The 20,076-nt window shown below is 43.9% G+C and overlaps 1 protein-coding gene across 19 annotated transcripts in view; it reads right to left on the reverse strand.

Moving 5' to 3' along the window:
- Nucleotides 1–3,324: 3,324 nt before the first annotated feature.
- CEP63 (centrosomal protein 63) overlaps nt 3,325–20,076 on the reverse strand; it is a 48,302-nt gene continuing 31,550 nt past the window's right edge. For 11 of the 19 annotated variants that reach the window (XM_048863225.2, XM_048863220.2, XM_048863219.2 and 8 more), the window contains 5 exons: nt 15,830–16,027; nt 13,247–13,333; nt 10,767–10,972; nt 8,992–9,337; nt 3,325–6,705 (listed from right to left, as the gene is read on the reverse strand). In XM_048863225.2, coding sequence (XP_048719182.1) covers nt 6,547–6,705; nt 8,992–9,337; nt 10,767–10,972; nt 13,247–13,333; nt 15,830–16,027 — 996 coding nt within the window. In that variant the 3' untranslated portion in view covers nt 3,325–6,546. The remainder of the gene's footprint in view (nt 6,706–8,991; nt 9,338–10,766; nt 10,973–13,246; nt 13,334–15,829; nt 16,028–20,076) is intronic. The other 8 variants (XM_048863229.2, XM_048863228.2, XM_048863227.2 and 5 more) reach the window with 6 other exon arrangements.

Raw genomic sequence — 20,076 nt, forward strand, 5'->3', positions numbered from 1 at the left:
CAAAACCCACATCATTTTGTGTGCCCATTAGCTCCCTCCACCAAATCTATTAATCCAACAAATATGGAGCAACATTCAGGTATCTTTGGAAGAGCTAATGCAATACTACAAGATCAAAACTAGCAAAAATCTGTAATGGTTTCAAAGGGAGCAACTGCTGTACGGAATTCAAATTTATTACAGACACTGTTAGGTGATACCTTCCAGAGAAATGGGTTGAGGGAAGCGATTGACTTTTTATGTCCACAGTTCATTAACATATCAGCAGTAACTGTTGGTTTCTGAATTATTGTTTTTCACCAAAAACATTTATCAGGGTTACTCCGAGAAGAATCTGAATAGTCATGGGATAGAGAAAGGAAGCACCTTATGCTTTCACAATAGGACTCTGCAGTAGTTTAAGACTCTTTAAACCAGGGTTCCTGTGTATCTCTAGCATAGTAGCAAAATTCTTATCGGGAAGAGATGTGCTACTGAAAGAAGATACACTAAGTGAAGGCTTTCTTGTGCATTTCATTGTCTTACAAATTTACATGATACTGCGAAATGACTGTTTTTACACTAGATCTTCAATTCAATAAATACATTAATTTTTACCTTATTACTTGGATGTTTGAGCTGTAAACACTTTTGCTATAGAGTGGTAACTCGGCTCTATCTAGCACACTACAATTCTTTTATTTCAACCACAAAAGGAGCTTTCTGCCATACGGGAGGTTACAGTTAAACTGGGAATGTTAGTTCTCAAAGCCAACATTTAAAAATAACCCAACCTGTCTGTCCAAGATAGACTTGCTGAATATGATGGGAAAGCTGGAGTATTGCCATAACAAGAGTAATCTGTGGAACTTTGGCTCTATAGAAACACACATTATTGCTAATATCCTATAGGAACCATAATTTTGATAGATGTCCTATTCATAGAGAAACTTCCATGCAGAAGGCAAGAGGAATAGTCTGGTTGGTCTCACTTTTAATAGCTGATGAAAAAAAAATTTTTAAAAAGCACCCCACAAAATACACTTCACTTTCATGAAAATGTCAGTGTGCATATACTTCAGTATATTCCAAGGGGTAGCATTTTGTTTTAACTTGATTTTTTTTCCCCCAAAACAACAAAGTTATAATTTCTTATTCTATTTCTTGCACTCATGGAACAATCTGAGTTCCTTCTGTTGGCAAAAATATTGTTGGGCAATTCCTTTTCCAGAATGCCAGTGAAAGCAGTGCTTGGGGGGACTGCATGCACTGTGCTGTGGTGAAGGGACTCCATGCAGCATCCAGGAGCAAAGTAAAGCTGCCCTCAGTCTACTGTCCCTGGCCTATGGCAGGTCTGGGTGGACTGCCAGCTGCTCCCCATAGAAATGCTACTGGTGCTAATCCTAGCCAGCAGGGAGCAGATTCCTTGGAGCGCAGAGTACATAACACAGCAGGGATGCAGACAGAAGAAAGGGAAACCCAGGGGTATTCTGTTTGCTCTGACGAGCTCTGTGAAGGCTGAGCCAAGACTCCTATGACACCATCAGTGTGGGCCGAGGAATGCCTTTTCCCTTGGACCACAGCTTTCAGCTGGAGAAGGTCACAAGGTTTGACAGAGCCCTCTTGATTTCATAGAAGTGGATCCTTGCAGTGTTTCAGCTTCACCCCATTGGGTGAACTGTTACCTCTCCAGCTGGCCTTCAGCCGTGGGGAATTTCAACATCTGAAATGACTAGTTTGGCATGTTCCCTTACACATGTTCCATCCAATAACAGTGGCATCAGAATCCAATATGGCCAGAGTTGTGACTGCCAGTGGGAGATAGGAGCACAGTAGCCTCTCGAGTGTAATTCCAAGGGTCAGTCCTACAGCCTGCTGTCATTCCCAGCAAGTACTCCTGCTCAGTGTCCAGCAGCCAGCCCCATGCCTCTACAGACCAGGCCAACACATAGCTACAGACTGCTCCCAGAAGCCTATGCTTGCCCCCAAGGTCTGACCTTAGAAAAGCCCCTGCAAATGCCTAGAGGGAGACAAGGCTCTGGCTCCTCTTCCCTAAAATCTGCTTGTCACAAGAAAGTCCCTAGACCTTCACCCAACAGATAAGGTGGCAGGGGGAAGAGAGTTGGAACTGGGGCAGGAGAAGCCCGAATTATTCATATAACAGATGCTCAGAGAGCAATAGCAGTAAGAAGAAATTGCCCTAAAGTAAAAGTAGTTTCTTTGTACACATTCCCCATCACCTATCACGATAACAGTCTCCAGGACTCATTTTGTCCCCTAGGCTACAGGATACTGTTATTACCCTCAATACAACCAGTCAATTTGTTTTAGTCTCTCTCTCTCTGTGTACACCCCCACTCCTTGGATTAAGTAGACACATGACCTAGATGCAATATCACACATGGATAACGAACAATCTACTGTACATCTGATGCCCTCTCACATATCTGGTAAGACCACCATTAAAAGTCTTGCCAAGATGGCAACCTTTCCCTTTCACGTGGTGCAGACTAGAAATCAAGGCACGACTCACTACAAATTGGGTTCCACATACAGTATTGTTTTTAATTAAACAGAAGGCAAACATCTGGCTCAGCCTTGCAACTGTGTAAGAAATTCTTTGGTGTTATTAAAAAGGATGAGTTCAAAGACAAAAAAACCCCTCCAGCTTCATTAATTATAAAACTGCTAAGACCAAGTAATTATTCCGAGGGGATGTTCAACATTCAGAAGGCATAAATGAATGCACGGAAACCCTGCAGCCCCAGATAAAAGTGCCATAAAGCCTGGACTCGCTGTGCCATCTCCCTCCAGGAAAAACAACCCTATTCCTCCTCCTCACAAAACGACAGGTACACTTTACAGTTTTATAGCGCACATTATTGATACGTCAACTCTTCCCACCAATTCAAATGGACTATTATCCTTCAGTCTGAAAGGGGACTGGGAGAGTTTCTGTAACCCTGTGCCATGCAGAGGAGTAATTACTCTGAGCTAAGAATTCACATTGCCAGCTGTTATTTGCTAATGTCAGAGGTCTCATCCTTTTTGATATTGGTAAATTATTCTACACACATACAAGTGAAGAACTTTGATAACTGCCTCTCAGCTCCTCCATTTATCAATTATTATAGCTAATTGCTTCAATAATGGCCCAAATGTAATAGCGTATTTAGGCAGAGTGGATTTGATTTAAATCAAATTGATTTAAATCACCAAATCATGATTTAAATCAATTTGATTTAAATCACTAGTCAGGAAGACTCTATTTAATCATGGATTTCTACATAAAAGTGCATTGTTGTTGGTTGTTATAACCTTAATATATACTCTTCACAACTCAGAGATTGATGTAGGTTTCATTTTTAGAAGGTACACAATATACATTTTTAAACAGCGATTTATTTTGAAAACTTTTCAGATTAGTTTTACAGCTGTATCAGAAAATGAATGATTGCTTGGTTATTCATTTACCAATGGTAATTGAAGCAGATATTTATGAAGTCATTGGGAGGTGAACTATCTCCAATTCAACAGGTTAATCATAAATATTCGGAGGATTTTCTTGCCATGCTGTATTAGGAGGAGATCACCCACCAGACAGACATGTAAATGGCTTTATTTAACTAAAACAACAAGGTTAAGTATTCTGGATTTTTTTCTTCAACAGCAAACATATTTTATATACATATAATATATATAATAAGAATTAGAATTTATAATCCCTATTCCATGGTGAGATATCTTTGAGCTATAATGTATCTTAATTAAAACTATCTTTAGATTGCTTTTTGAGGAAAAAATTATCAAAAAAATCTGATTTAAATTAAAAAAAAATCAGATTTTATTTAAAAAAAATCATTGATTTTTATCCAGCTTGTATTTAGGTGCATGGGATGTTGATGGAATAGTATTTTCATGCCTTTTATTACAGTGCAAGCAAATGGCATATTGCCTTTGATATCCCCAAATGAGTAGGGATAGCTGTCATCTTGCTTTGTTTTGAGCAGTATATTGGCTTCATATCTCAGAATGTGGCTGTATAACCTGACCTGATGCAACTGGGGTGATTGCTCCTTTCATGGCAGTCTGTCTGTTAAGTTTCTTTCCTCTCTAGTTACCACCCACAGCCTCCATAATTGGGCATGTTTAGTGTTGCTCATCTGCAACCATCATCTACTTCAGGATTTACCAAGTTTTGCTAACTCCTGGCACGTATTGGAGTCAATTGGGAGTTTTGCCACTGACTAGATAATGGCCAGGATTCCATCACCCTAATGTTTATATACTCCAACTCATGGAAGCCTTGAGATCCTTTGCTATTGTTGCCCCTTTGGCCTGAGTGGTTAGCTGATATATAGGGCCTTGTTGAATTGTTTTCATTGACCTACCTCTGCTCCAATTGAAGTCAGAACCAGAGGAGAGTCAGACCATCACTATGCATGCTGGAAAATCCTGCCACCACAGTGTGACTTCAGGCCCGATATGTTATATGGGAAAGGGAGTGTCCATAATAAATATCACATTGAAAAAAAGGGCACTAGGTCCCATTGTGTGACAGAACAGACTCTGGAATGGCTCTAGAACCATCATTCACATTTATCAAGGACAGCTGGTGGGACCCACAAATCCTCCACATTTTGAAATTCCCCAGGCACATGAGGAGAGCTCTCAAAGATGCACTGACTTATAGTTGACGGGAGGGGAGGAGAGTGGGTGAGGCAAAAGCTTCCAACAACAGAATATAATCGCCTTTGTTTCGACAGGCATTACTTACCACCTTCACTGGATGGTCTGGATCAATGGAGCTGATTATCACTTACGGCAAGTCTTCATGGGGTCTGTGATTTCAGGTCTTGTCAGTGTGTAAAACTGATGAACAGTTGTGAAAAACTAATAAGGACAGAGAGAAACAGGGAGTGGCAAATGTGGGGATGGAGATGCTAATACAGCATAGTGTACATTTTAAATCAGACTGCATTTATCAGTCAAGCTATGCAGCAGGGTGCGGAGTAGTGTGAATCAATGCCCACCTGGACCATGCTCAGGGAACCCACAGCCTTGCCAAGGAGGGAGAGGATGAACATGAGGGGGATGGAGTCTGAGCAGCAGGAAAAGGAAGCACAACAAAGGAGCAGGAGGAAAGACAATGGCCAGGATCTAGGGAGTTAGGTGTGCAACTCACATTGACTTTCAATGGCAACTGGGAACCTAACTCCCCTAGGGATCTTTGAATCTCTCACCTAATATATAACAGGGGCATAAAATTCTTTCTGATTGGTCAGCTGACAATTTATTACAATAACTTTGACTCAGTGGCCTATTCATTGTGAGGACTCTTACTGGAGCCATGTGGCAGCATTAGCTCACCACCTTGTCACGTGACTGGGTTAGCCAATCCGGTCCACTTTATAAATGAGGCTAGTACATAAAACAAAGGAGCTGGTGAGGATAGATTAGGAATTCATTCTTTATCAACAACAAAAGCATCAAGCTTGGTCTCCAATCTGTTCCCTTAGATGTGACAGAACACACACTGAAAACAGTCAAGGACAAGTGCCTTAAAATGTACTCCTCCTGTCAGAATGAAACGACTTCTGAGAAGCTATCTGGCACACTGACCTGACTCCTAAAACCACTCTTACAATTCCCACCAGCTGCTCAGTGCTCTGTAAAACAGCTGTTGTACAAATATAGTGGCTCTCATTCATGTGTGTTTATCCCTTACACTCTACTTCACCTTCTGTTCCCACTGCTCCTTTTTTATATCCATCACCATAGTGAGAATTCTGCCACCTTTCCTTTCTTTGTTTTCTGCTTGTGTATTTTGCTGCTTCAGTATCTGTGGAAGCAATATAAGAGCAAGATGGAATCGTATGGAAATGAACAGCACAGCACGCAAGCAGCCAGGTGTAGGAGTTGCATGAAGCTCCAGGAAATATTTACCAACAGTACACTAGGAGACGAGAGCCTCATTTGGAAAGTGTTTTCTCCCCCACTTAGGCCTGCTGTGTACCTTGTTTTTTGAAAAGAGCATAACAACCTCTTGGAAGCAGATGGTCAGATTAATTCCCTGGAGATGGTATACAAATGAAAACTCACTGGCTGAAAGATTTACTTTGTGCCTTTTTTTTTTTTTGGGAGGGGGGGAATGAGAATGGGAAAAGGGATTTTTCCTGTTTTGCTTTTATTTATCTTTTTTACAGATATAAAAATAGTTTTAAATAAATAGTTTACACCGGAATTTGCTCCGGGAAGACATCACAATCTCCATGACAGTGAACACACACACACACAGTCTCTCCTGGAACAGAGACCTCTAGCCTCCTGAGCCAGTGTTTCAGATGGAGATGTACTTTCACCAGCACAATCACTCCCGCCAGGCAAAGTGTTTTGCTCCAGAGACGAGCACAATTTCCTTGGTTTCCACACTGCTAATTCAGCTTGGGGAATGAGGAGACTTCTTTCCTGCAAGCTCTGAGTTATATTAGGTTCATGGGTACCTCCCCCCCAGTTTGATGTGGTTTAATTAAACCAGTCTTCAAATCCACAGACCTTGAAGAACTGTTACTTCTGGTGTGTGAACTGTTTCACTGTCCTTTCGCTCTCCCTTTTCAGTTCCTCAATGTGAGCATCTAAGCGTTCCAGGATGCGCTGAGATCTCACTTCTTCCTCCTCCAAAAACCTTGCTGCTATTGAGCCAATCGGAGCTGTAGGCAGGGGGCACTAAAGGAAAACAGAGATGTTAACAGGGCTCATGGGCACAGGAATAAACTGCAGCCGGAGGCTTCAACACATGCAATATTCTGGCATTTGACTGTGAGGGGAAAAACAGTGCATTTAATTCAAGTGAAACTGTACTGAACCACAAGCAGTTTCTACATGTTGAGGGAACCTAGAATCTAAGTTATGTCATTATTGACCTTTATTGAGGTAGCAGATTAAGAATCTTAAAAGGTCAGCTGGAAACAGCGACGTTCTAAAAGTAAGGCCCCGGGCGGCTAAGTTAACAAATGACTTAGAAGCAGAAGCCCCATTGGAAGACCTATAGCTGGGATGTCTGCTCTTAAGTCCCTTGCCACACAGCAAGGGGTTAGATTCTGAATCAGAAAGGGACAAGGCCCTCAGGACGCCGCAAAAAGCCAGAAGTAATAGGAAATCAATAATGCAGAGATTGGGTGTGCTTCCAGCCTGTCTGTCACGGTAAAAGAGTGCCAGCCTGAAGGTCAGCAAAAACAGGATTCCAGCCATACTTTCAAAAGGTACAGCACTACATGAGCTGGGCCAAGTCAGGCACTGGGGTCTCATGCTTAGACAAGTCACTGATACAACAATACAGTCCTATTTTGCTAGTTGTGGGGCACACAGGGAGAGATACTGACTCTCCAGGTAGCTTCAGCCAGGCTCCAACAGCAGTGAAAAATCCCATAACACTATCTTGGCGCATGTAACTGCTCTTCATAACAAGGAATTCGCATATCCAGGGCTGGGTGGGAGCTACTATTGCATGGAAAATGACTTCCACAGTTACCTACCCGACCACTGCACTTCTAGGGGGAATCCTGGTCCCTGGGAAGTCAGTGGTAAAATTCCTGTTGACTTCAATGGAGCAAGGATTTCATACTCAGTGCTGAACTTTCTACACAGCTTTAGGGTAACTCAAGACTATGAAAGAGGTTATATAAAACCACTGTCTAATGCAAGTCTGAATCATTACAATGGTTTTATTACGTGAGTTTAGCCACCTTTTCCCGTCCATATTACTCACCCACCCGCCGCTGCCTGTCTCTTGCTACTGCGGGAATGAGTTTCTGAGCAGACTATGAAGTCCCTGCTTTCTGTTATGTAATGTTCAAGGAGGCAGTACGGGTTTGTGATGCACAATTCCCATGTAGCTGGGAGGAATGTGCTGAGCTCCCATCACACTCCTATTCAGCCAGCCCTTGTTGATAAATTGCCATGTGTTCTTTCAAATAAAAAGAGAAGCTGGTTCTGCCACTCACTTGCCTCCCCCAGACAGCTCACCCCCTAAAAGGGGGACATTTCGAAGCTAAGTTTTAAACTACATTAAAAATGAGGGGAGACTTTCAGAGAAGGGAATGTTGGGGGAAGGGAAGGGGAGGTAAAATATGAGATCAGGAAGGAGCTGTTGTCCATCAGGGAAAGCCTGCCTTCAATTTCTTGGTAAGAGAAGACAACTGGGTGAAATCCAAGAGGCTTTCTCTGTATGTGGAAATCACCAAGACAGAAAATCCTGGCCTTTCACGGATATGCAGGGGCTAGTCTCATCCAGTTTACTGCCACTTCTCCAATCACCGTTTTTTTTTGTTTTTTTTTTGGTGACAAATGCTGCCTGCTGGCAACCTCCCTTTCTCTACTAATGCTGTAGGGGAGTGATCTACCAGGGGCAGCCCTTTAAGAGCCATAAAATGGTGACAAATTACAGTGTGTGGGTTGCAGAGAACCAAAAAACCCCATGTGCCCTCCAATCAGTACTAGGAAAAATATGTGAACTAATTGCCTACCTCAGAAACTTGATTTCATCCCCCCCATCCCCTATATTTTCAGCATAGCAGTTTTTCCTCTCCTACAAAATATTAAATGTCTGAGCCAAGTTTCACCAAACAGATACTGATACAGAATATTTAATAACTGAAGCAGGTTGCTTCCGTCAGTTGGTACACAACTCCAGTATCAAGGGAGAAGTTCACTACAGGCTGAACCAACTCGGAGTTTAGAATTCGTATTTCAGCAGAAAGTCTTGCCCCAAAGTGTTCTGGGAAATAATCTTATTCCAAACCGTCATTCTAGTTATTAGAGTATTCATCATCCCTGTACTATTAGTTTTCCTGGCTTTGGGTTACAATGTACCTCTACGTGCACACACAGTATAGTGGTGTTTAAAAGGTGGTCTCTGAAACCTGCTTATATCTGTCATATAAGAGAATAGAGAATCCTGACTATATCCCTTCTCTCTGAACAGTGACCAACAGCTCCTATATTACTACTTACCAAGGGCACAAGTTCTCTCCGTTGACTGGAGACTGACTTCCTGGATGTATCGTCAGTGAAATCTTGTTTTCCATCCAGCACAGGGGACAAAGGGTCTGTTCCTGGCAGCGAGTCAGAGGACAGGGATTCCTTAGAGCTGCTCCTACTGACATGGGGGTTCGATCCGCCTGATGCATCTGACACAGCGCCCATCCCAGGCAACACATGGTGGGCTTTCAGATTCTGGATCTCCCCTTTGTAGTGCTGAATGGTCTTTTCAAGCCTGGCCTGCAGTTTCCTTTTTTCTTCCTCATGTTTGTGCTGCAGCTCCTGGGTTCTTCTGGAGAGCAGGACAGAACGCATAAATCTAAAATCAGGATAGTTTGGCTCTGTTTTACGGATCTTATGCAAGGGCTTTTTCTTGGAAAAGTTCAGAGAGGTTAGTCCTCACTTTCTTAATAGGCTTGGCGATTCAAACTGGCTGCTATCACTTGTTTTCACAAGGCCCCAGAAGTACATCCAGTCTCCAGGGAATTCACAACACCACTTATTCTATTGTTCTAGTCATTTGAAGTATTACAGTCTGTGGCACATCCTATTACGACCACAGCTTCCTGTACCACAGCTAATTCCTCCACAAAAACCAGTACAAGTTAACTGAGGAGAATGCATGCATGCTTCGAATATGTGCTAATTTTGCTACACAAAAGCAGCTAAGCATAGCAGCAATAAAGAGCACCAGTAAGGGCATGTCTACACAGCCTTCAACGGTGAGTTAGCAGTAAAGGCAAATCATGTCTTACTAATCTATTAGAGTTCTTTGAAGGGGTCTACAAACATGTGGACAAGGGGGATCCAGTGGACATAGTGTACTTAGATTTCCAGAAAGCCTTTGACAAGGTCCCTCACCAAAGGCTCTTACGTAAATTAAGTTGTCATGGGATAAGAGGGAAGATCCTTTCCATAGATTGAGAACTGGTTGAAAGACAGGGAACAAAGGGTAGGAATAAATGGTAAATTTTCAGACTGGAGAGGGGTAACTAGTGGGGTTCCCCAAGGGTCACTCCTAGGACCAATCCTATTCAACTTATCTGGAGAAAGGGGTAAACAGTGAGGTGGCAAAGTCTGCAGATGATACTAACCTGCTCAAGATAGTTAAGACCAAAGCAGACTGTGAAGGACTTCAAATAGATCTCACAAAACTAAGTGACACTTTACAGGGTATTCAGATTCAAAACACAGAGGATCCCCCTCTGGGCAAAACCTTAAAGTTACAGAAAACAGGAATAAACCTCCCTCTTAACACAGGAAAAATTCACATAAAACAAAAAGATAAACTAATCCGCCTTGCCTGGGCTGGATGGACCTTTGGTCTCACCCAGTATGGCCATTCTTATGTTCTTATGAAGGTGCAGCTTGGGCTCTGAAGTCCAGCCCCATTCCCTAGACTTCAGAGCCCGAGGTTGCACAGTCAAAGCGCAGTCTAAAAAGTTACTTTTAGACTGCTAGTGCAAGCCCCACTAATCCAATTCTGTCAACCCAGGCTGGGAGCCCCACTGTCAAATCCAAAATGCTGTGGAGACATAGCCTAAGAGGCCAGCTAGCACTGCAGAACAAAGATAACAGGGACTAAAAGCTATTGCTCCATTTAAAGCACAACAGCAAATTCCAGAATGGTCTTGTGTCAGAGTTTTGGGGTAGATATTCTGTACAAATGTGGCATCAGAAATCTATTCGTGTGCCTTCGACTTTCCTTTGTAATAGAACAAAAAACTGTCCCCATGCCATGCTCTCACCTGCATTCTGTATCCTTGATCTCAGTCACTTTGCTTTGCATTTGCTGCACGATGCTCTCATACTTGTCCCGGCAGACCTGAGTGGAGAGCTCTAACTTAGCTCTAGTCTCTGCCAAGTTCTTCTGCAGTTGCTGGTTCTCAGACTCTAATTTATTTAGTGCTGTGGTGTAGCTTTCTTGAATGTCTGTTACATGGACATCTTTTGCCTAACAAAGGGAGAGATGTTGAAGTCAATCCAAACTTGTATTTTTCAGGATTTTTACAGAGAATCTAGATCCAGAGCACAGATAAACCACGTTCTTCCTAGAACGTATTCTAGGAGTCCCATTTTAAGGAGTGAAATTTCCAGGCTTTTTACTAGCAATACCACCTCCAGAGGGTAAATCAACTGCTGCTCTCTTATTGAGTCTGCAACCAGACAGAATGAGTTAAACAAGCAGAGATGTGAATTTCCTTCATTCATCTCACTGAGAGTGAACTTACAAGCCAAATTTGGGAGTCACTTAACTGCTAAATGACTCCTCAGGCACACCCAAACAAGTGTTTGCGCAATGGTGCGGCTAGATGTACTAGGCACCTTCCATTTATTTGAATGGGCTTTACATAGGGAATGACTTCTTTCCTGCTGCAGCAAAGTGGCAAAGTAATGACTTGGGACTGACAAACCTAGAATTCTGCCTCCAAGAACATATTATAGACAAAAGAAACTCCCTCTGTGCAACCCCTCCCCTCCACACACACACGTAACATAGCCGACGCCAGGTCTGTGGGCATGAGCAGAAATGTATATAGTTCTGAAATACGACTTCCAACCTTTTCTCTGAGTTTCACACATTAATTACTTACGTTGTTAAGCCATTCAAAAGCAGGAATGGGTTGTTTGTACACAACTATAGTGATTCAGTTTTTGACATCTAGTTCTCTCCCTGCCCCCTTTTCTAACTGGGGAAAGGAAATTTCTATTTCCCAACTGTTTTTCCTCTATAGACTTTCCCCTTCTTTCTTTTTGTCCATTCACAGACAACCCCAAAGCTGTACCTTGGAAAAAGTTCAGAGACCACCAGTTAAGTCTTCAACTTGCTGATAGGCTTGGTAATTCAAACTGGCTGCTATCACCGTCTATTCCATTCTATTCGGGTTCTTACGATGCCCTTATGTCCACAGTATCTCAGCACTATCTAGTTGTGCATTAATCAATGAGACTAACATCTGTCACATGTGATTTGTTCTCTTTCTCATCCTCTACCCAGGTAGGAGAATTGTGTATGCAGCATACAATTGTGTGTTGGTGGGGTTGTCAGGGTTGTTGTTTTTTTTTGTTTTGTTTTTTTTTTTTTTTGAAGAGGTCTGTGCGACTCTGGGTTTATATTAAAGAAAGCAGGTTGGACATGTGTGCCTAGCACTTCAATGGGAAATGGTGAGGTTTGGGATGGTCTTTAGTTCCTGGGAGTCTCATACTAGCCCCGGAGAAAACTGTTTCTCTTGCACAAACTGCAGACTTCCGACAACTTAGTACGTTTTAGAGCTGGTTGAAAAACAAACATTTGTATTCTCCATAAATAAATAAAATGCCCCAGAAATATCTTCCCTCGGAATGTTTCTGCTACTTCATTTTAGTGTCACTGATTTTACTTTCCTGTGCATTGCACAGGTGGGGAGTAACCCAGGCTGAAAGGATGTTTTGCTCTGAGAAGTCTCTGCATTAGTGACCAGTATATTCCACCCTTTATGCTAAGCCCCATCTTTCTCTCCCTCCCTATTATTCAGAACTGCCACCCACAGCGACATCTAGTGGTAGCAGCAAGTCAAATAGATTTTCTGTAAATGTACATGTTTTTCAATGCCACATTCCACCAGTGCCTACTGACTAAAGAGAGGGGGGAAAGTCTACCAAATTCCCTCTCACCAGGAAGTAAAATGTATTTTCAGTGCAGTAGCTGCAAGAGCCAGAGTACTTATAGCTCTCAAACTTGTGGAGGAGGCACCAGGGATTTATAGTTAGACTCTTGAATCTGCTCAGAGCTTGAAGGCAAGCTGATAAAAACATGGCATGTACTACAATGTGATGACAGGAGACAGCAGGAGCCAGTGGCTAGGGCACTGAACCAGGGATTGGGAGTCCTGGGTTCTATCCCCAGCTCTGCCACTGGTCTGATGGGTACCTTGAGCAAGTCACCTCCCCTTTCTGTGCCTCAGTTTCTCCACCTGTGGATAATGTAACAGGGATAATGAAATCAACCTCCTTTCTCAAGTCCTTTGAAATCTACTGATGAAAAGTGCTGTATAAGAGCAAGCTATCATCATAATCTCTGGGTCTCACTTTCCTCAACTGTACAATGGAAGGGAATGATGCTTACCCAGTTTTATCAAGCACTTGGCAGCCTAGGTGTGGAAGGCGATATAAGCACTACTACTATTGCTACCATACAGCCCACCACCAGGACACTAGGTCATCTGAATTGCTATTCCACATTCCATACCCCCAACACACTAGACTCCACCTTCTGCAACATCTCAGAGAGGTGACGGTTCTCCAGCCTCAGGGTTTCCAAATGAACCAGAATCACCTGAGAAGACAGGATGAACACAAATAACTAATCAAAGACCTACATGCTATCTTTTCCCACTTTTAGCTCAAATGCTAATGTAGCTTAGGAAGAAAGTTCTGAGTTGTAGTCCCCACTAAGTTTGCAATGGCACCTGTACAACTTATTTAGTATACACAGTTCAAGCCATCCTATTTTCACATTGGTTTGTAGGATTTTATTGCCAGAGTCTAATTAATGTAAGAGATCTCAAATTGAATTCACAGAATCATAGAAATGAAGGACTGGAAGGGACCTTGAAAAGTCATCAAGTCGAGCCACCTGCACTGAGGCAGGACCAAGTAAATCTTGACCAGGAGTTTGTCCAGCCTGTTCTTAAAAATCTCCAATAATGAGGATGTTATAACTTCCCTTGAAAGCCTATTCCAGAGCTTAATTACCCTAATAGTTAGAAAGTTATTCATAATATCTAACCTAAATCTCCCTTGCTGCAGATTAAGCCTATTACTTCTCATCCTACCTTCAGAGGATATGGAGAACAATCAATCACATTCTCTTTATAAAAGCCCTTAACGTATTAAGGCTGTTAATCAGGTCCCACTCAGTCTTCTTTTCTCAAGAATAAACATGCCCAGTTTTGTTGACTTTTCCTCGATAGTCCAGATTTTCTAAACCTTTTATCACATTTGTTGCTCTCCTCTGGACTCTCTCCAATTTGTCCACATGTTTCCTAAAGTTTGGTGCCCTGAACTGGACACAGTTACTCTAGTTGAGACTTCACCAATACAAGCAGAGCAGGACAATTACCTGCCATGTCTTACATTATGACACTCCTGTTAATACACCCCAGAATGACATTAGTCTCTTTTGCAACTGCATCACACTGTTGACTCATTCAGTTTGTGATCCCCTATAATCCCCTGATCCTTTTCAGCAGTATTACCACCTAGTCAGTTATTCCACTTTATAGTAATATCATCTGGACCACAATTCCCTGGTTTGTTTATGAAAATATCACATGGAACTGTGTCAAAAGCCTTACGAAAATCAAGAGGTATCACTTCTACTGCTTCCTCTCTATCCGTCAGGCTAATAACCCAGTCAAAGAAGGAAATTAGGTTGGTTTGACATGATTTGTTCTTGATAAATCCATGCTGACTATTCCTTATAACCCTGTTATCCTCCAGGTGCTTGCAAACTGATTGTTTAATTATTTGTTCCAGTGTCTTGCAAGGTATCAAAGTTCACTAGGTCCTCTTTGTTCCCCCTTTTAAAGATAGGTACTATGTTTCTCCAGCCCTCTGGGATCTCACCTGTCCTTCAGGAGTTATCAAAAGGGAATTTCTAACTGTTCTGAGATTGCTTCAGCTAGCTCCCTAAGTACCCTACGATGAATTTAAGCAGGCCCTGCCAACTTGAATACATCTACCTTATCTAAATATTCTTTAACCTGTTCTCTCCCTATTTTGGCTTGTGTTCCTTCCCCCTTGTTAACATTAATTGTGCTGAATATCTGAAGCAAAATAGTCATTAAACACCTCAACTTTCTTGATGTTGCTTCTTAGCTCTCCTTCCCCTCTAAGTAAAGGACCTAGTTTCCTTCATCTTTATCTTGCTCCTCATGTATTTATAGAGCCTCTTCTTATTGCCTATTATGTCCTTTGCAAGGTATAACTCATTCTGTGCTTTAGCCTTTCTGATTTTGTCTCTCCTTCCTTGTGATTTTCTTTTGTACTTCTCCTAAGCAATTCATCCATGTTTCTACTTTTTGTGGGATTCTTTGTTGATTTTCAGGTCATTACAGAGCTCCTTATGGAGCCATATTGGCCTCTTAATATTCTTCCTATCTTTCCTTCGCACTAAGATAATTTGCATGGAGATCAAAATATGGATGGTTACTAAGAGGGGCTCCAGTTTGGATGGGATCATGAAGCCTTCCTCTGGTAATCCTCATTTGCTCGTAATCTCCAGATCTACCTCAATGAACAGACTGACTTTCCAGAGACAGCAGCACCATTCTGCTCTTGGTTTAAGAGTCTCTAAATTGAGCTGAAAGCTGCTGCTACTTTGGTACCACATGGAACAATGAGTTGGTTCACCTTGATCAAGTAGAGATTGTCAAGAGTTCCTCTTTGCTCAAGGAAAGCTTCTCTACCCCTTTCCTTCCACACAGCTGACAGCCTAGGATAATGCCAGAGCTCCATAGACAGCTACAATAGGATCCTCCTCACCCAAATCAAACTCAAATTTTCTACACCCCTTTTAGAAGGAAAGACGAGTAATGGCTACAGGTTTGGTTAGGAAAGCAAGAGGCTGTGGGGGACACAACAAGGTTAGACAGCTTCCCTGGGAGGCTCTCCAGTCCCTTGCTTTGATCATGCCAGTCTCTGGATCCCACGGCTAAAAACACAAGAGGGAAGGAAAGCATTAGCTTAGCTGAAATACAGAACTCTGTGCTGCAACCCTCAGGGCCCCAAGGGCCGTGGAGACAGAGGAAGAGCCTTCAGTCATTTTTACCCTGTGCTCCACAGCTTTCCTCTCTGCTCTTTCAATCTCCATTCTCATTCGTTGCTCCATGTCAGAAGTGGACCCGCTGGACGAGGCGATAGCAATGTCACGCTGGTGCAGCACCTGCGTCAACTGGGAGATCTCCTTTTTCATCCCTTCTAGCTCACTGCTATGAGTTTGTTCAGCCTGAGACAGCTGCTCCTTCAGCTGGAGAGAGATATGCATGAACCACCCATGGATTTTTAAAGGACAAACAGCAAGAAAGCAGATGTGCTGACACATGAGTTATGTATAATTTTAGCACTGGCTGGTGCAGAGCTCTATGCAAGCTTCCTCGGAATCTTCTGTTAACATACTTCAATCCTGACTTATAACAAACTAACTATCTCATCCCTTTGGTGGTCTTCTGCTTCCCCAGTTATCCGTTGGGGTAAGAAGTCGGTTGTGAATAAGTACCCACTGCAGAGCTTAAGCCCGTCAAAAGGGCTGAACACCCACACCCCTCATTGATAGCAGCTGTGAACACTTAAACCTTCTGAAAATCAGCCCACAGATCTCAACCTATCTATAAAGTGCCATATCTGTAGTAGAGATGTAAATATCCGTTTAAAAAGTTAACCATTTAAACAATTAAAATTATGTCATGTAATCAGCCCCGGGGCTGGGGGTTAATGGTTAGGATCAGTTAACCGGTAAGACTAATGCTTACCAGTTAACCGTTCAGTATTTTACATCCCTAATCTGACCTATTTCTACAGCACCACAGTCTGTCTATCTAGATACCACACAGCACTCATCACTGTAGTATCTCACGGCCTCCCAAGTACTTAAACATAGAAATAATAGGACCACCACTTTCTCTTTCCTCTTCCCCAGCCTGTGGAGCTGTTTGTGTGTGTAAGTAAATAGGCATGTCTAAGATGAGGTGTCTGTGTATGTGAAGAGCTACATAGAAGAAATGAGATTTCCAGTACGGTCTGAAAGGGGTGTGGTGACGATCCCTTACTTCTTGGTGGGAACAAAGTCTGTAGGCTAGCTCCTGCTCCTGGGAAAGTTCTGTCTGTCACACTGACAAGCCTAACCCCAGTGGCATACTGTTTCAACATCCCAGCAGGATGTTGCTGTTAAGGTCATAGTTGCGGGGGTGGGGGGAGATCTCTCAGGTTGCTAGGACCAATCCCATGGAGGGATAACCCAAATATGAGCGGTGTATTCCATGGGGAGCCAGTGCCAAGGGCAGAGCACTAGGGTGATATGTTCACTGCAGACAGCTGCTGTGTTCTGTGCTAGCATATGGCTGTGTACCTAGATATCTAGACGGATACAAACTCACTCATTACACTTACTACCCTAAAACATGTTCAGATACAGATCTCAAGAAGTGAAATGGGAAGCACATTATACCACTGGGCCTGCTAGATATCACCTCCTCATCTCAATTCCTTCTACTTTTGCGAATCTGCTGTCATAACCAGGGTCAGAATCGCTCTAAACACACCCCTTCTCAGGAAGGAATCTACAACCCCACATATATGGACAGGATATACGACAGTTAGCCTCGCACTAATGTCAAAAAACAGCCACAGTTCTCTGGGTGTTACTTTCTGCACAGAACTATACCACATTTTCCTACCTACAGTAAAATGGAAAAAAAGGTTAGCTACCTCTCGTAACTGGTGTTGCTCATGTCCTTTCCAATAGGTGCGCGCACCACGTGCACGATCATCAGAAGGTTTTTCCCCTAGCGGTACCCGTCGGGTCGGCTATGGATATCCCTGGAGTGGCGCCTTCATGGCGGCGTATATAGCTCCTTGCCAACCCGCCACCTTCTCAGTTCCTTCTTGCTGGAATACTTGGACAGAGGGGAGGCATGTGGGATTTGGAATGAAGATGAGCAACACATCTCAAAGAACAAACACTGACGAGAGGTAGGTAACCATTTTTTCTTCTTCGAGTGATTGCTCATGTGCATTCCAATAGGTGACCTCCAAGCAGTTTTCCTGGAGGAGAAGTTCTTCCTGAGTTCACTTGGTTGCTGGATGCAGGACTGCCCTGCCGAAGGCTGCATCGTCCCTCGCCTGTTAGTTGATGGCGTAATGCAACGTGAAGATGTGGATGGAAGACCGTATTGCTGCCTTGCATGTATCCTGGATAGGGACCTGTTCCAGGAATGCTGCGGATGAAGCCTGTGCTCTTGTGGAGTGCGCCGTCAGCGAAGGGGCTGGAATCTTAGCCAGGTCGTAGCACGTCCTGATACGGGACGTGATCCACGATGAAATGCACTGGGACAAGATTGGAAGCCCCTTCATTCTCTGTGATTGCAATAAAGAGCCATGGTGACTTATGAAATGCCTCTGTGCCCTCAGTGTAGAATGCTAGGGCACGACTGACATCCAGGGAATGGAGCATTTGCTCTCTGTTACTGGCATGGGGCTTAGGGAAGAACACAGGTAAAAATGTCCTGGTTCACATGAAACTGGGAGACTATCTTTGGTAGAAACATGGGGTGAGGGTGTAACAGCATCTTGTCTTTATAAAAGACTGTATAGGGAGGCTCGGAAGTCAGCGCTGAGCTCGGAGACCCTTCTAGCCAAGGTTATGGCTACCTTCCAGGAAAGGTAGGACATAGGGCAGGTCACCATGGGCTCGAAAGGGGGCCTCATGAGTGCGGACAGGACCAGGTTGAGGTCCCACTGGGGAACGGGCCGTTGCACCTGGGGATAAAGTCTGTCCAAGTCTTTGAGAAACTGGCCCACCATGGGATTGCTGAAGACTGACCTACCTGCTGCTCCCAGGTGGAAGGCAGAAATGGCAGCCAGGTGTACCCTGAGAGATTATATTGCCAACCCCTGCTGCTTGAGGTATAGTAGGTAGTCCAAAACAAAGGGAATTGGCGCTTGCTGTGGAGGGCTGCCCCTCTGCAGAGACCAGATATGTGGCATGCGTGGAGGGTTTCCTACTTCCCAGCAGGTCTTCCCTCACTGGGTCCGAACACTGAAGCTCAAGCAGATTCAACCATGGAGTTTCCACACTGTGTGGTGGAGGGACTCCAGGTTCGAGTGTTGCAGGCAGCCATGGTCCTGTGTAATGAGGGTCGGGCGCACGGGAAGGGCTTGTGGTCTGTCCACTGAGAGGTTCAACAGCATGGTGAATCAGTGCTGGTGGGGTCACGCTGGCTCTACGAGGATCAAGGAAGCCCCTTCCTGGCGAGTCTTGAGGAGGACTTTGTGTATGAGAGGGAAGAGCGGGAACGTGTACAGCAGGTGACTCGTCCACGAAAGGTGAAAGGCGTCCGTGATGGATCCTGGGCTGTGGTTCAGAATCTAGCAGAACCGCTGGCACTTCCTGTTGCTCCGCGTCGTGAACAGTTTATGTGGGGAAAGCCCCATCTCTGGAAAATCGTATGCACGATGTCCAGCCTGAGGGACCATTCGTGATTGTGAAACGCCCGGCTGAGGCAATCGGCCAGCTCATTTTGTACAGGCTGACATATGCCCCAACAGTTTCATGCAATTTCTGGCCATCATTGTGGGGAAATCGGTGAAGGTTTTCAATAATGTCCCTGAGTCCTTGAAAATGCAGCTTGGGCAGGAATGCCCTGGCCTGCATGGAGTCCAAGAGAGCTCCTATGAATTCTATTCTCTGCATCAGGACTAGTGTAGATTTGGGCACATTCAATATGAGGCCCAGCCTGAGGAAGGTGGCCCGAGACAGAGAGACACGCTTCACAGCCTGTGCTTGCAACTTGGCCTTCATGAGCCAGTCATCCGCCACACACTTCATGGATACCCAGGAGGGGCACCGAAAGCCCAAATGGGAGCACCCTGAACTAGTAGTGCTGGCCACTGACCATAAAGTAAAGAAACCGTCTGTGGGCCGGAATAATGGAAATATGAAAGTACGTATCTTTCAAGTCAAGGGTGGCATACCAGTCCCCCAGATCCAGGGAAGGAATGATGGAGGCCAGAGAGACCATGCGAAACTTTCCTTATGAATTTGTTACGGTCTCGCAGAGCCAAAATAGACCAGAGCCCACCCTTGGCCTTGGGGATGGAGAAATAGCGGGAGTAGTCCCAAACTACTGAGGAACCTCCTCTATTGCCCAAGAGAGAGGGGCGATTGCACTTCTTGCAGGAGTAGTTTGTGAGAAGGGTCCCTGTAGAGGGACAAGGAAGGGGGGTAGGAGGGAATAGAATTGGACAAAATATCCCACGGCCACCGTGCTTAGAATCCAGTGATCTGATGTGATCTGAGAC

Source organism: Caretta caretta, chromosome 9, assembly GCF_965140235.1.
Source record: "Caretta caretta isolate rCarCar2 chromosome 9, rCarCar1.hap1, whole genome shotgun sequence".
NCBI classification, from domain to species: Eukaryota; Metazoa; Chordata; order Testudines; family Cheloniidae; genus Caretta; species Caretta caretta.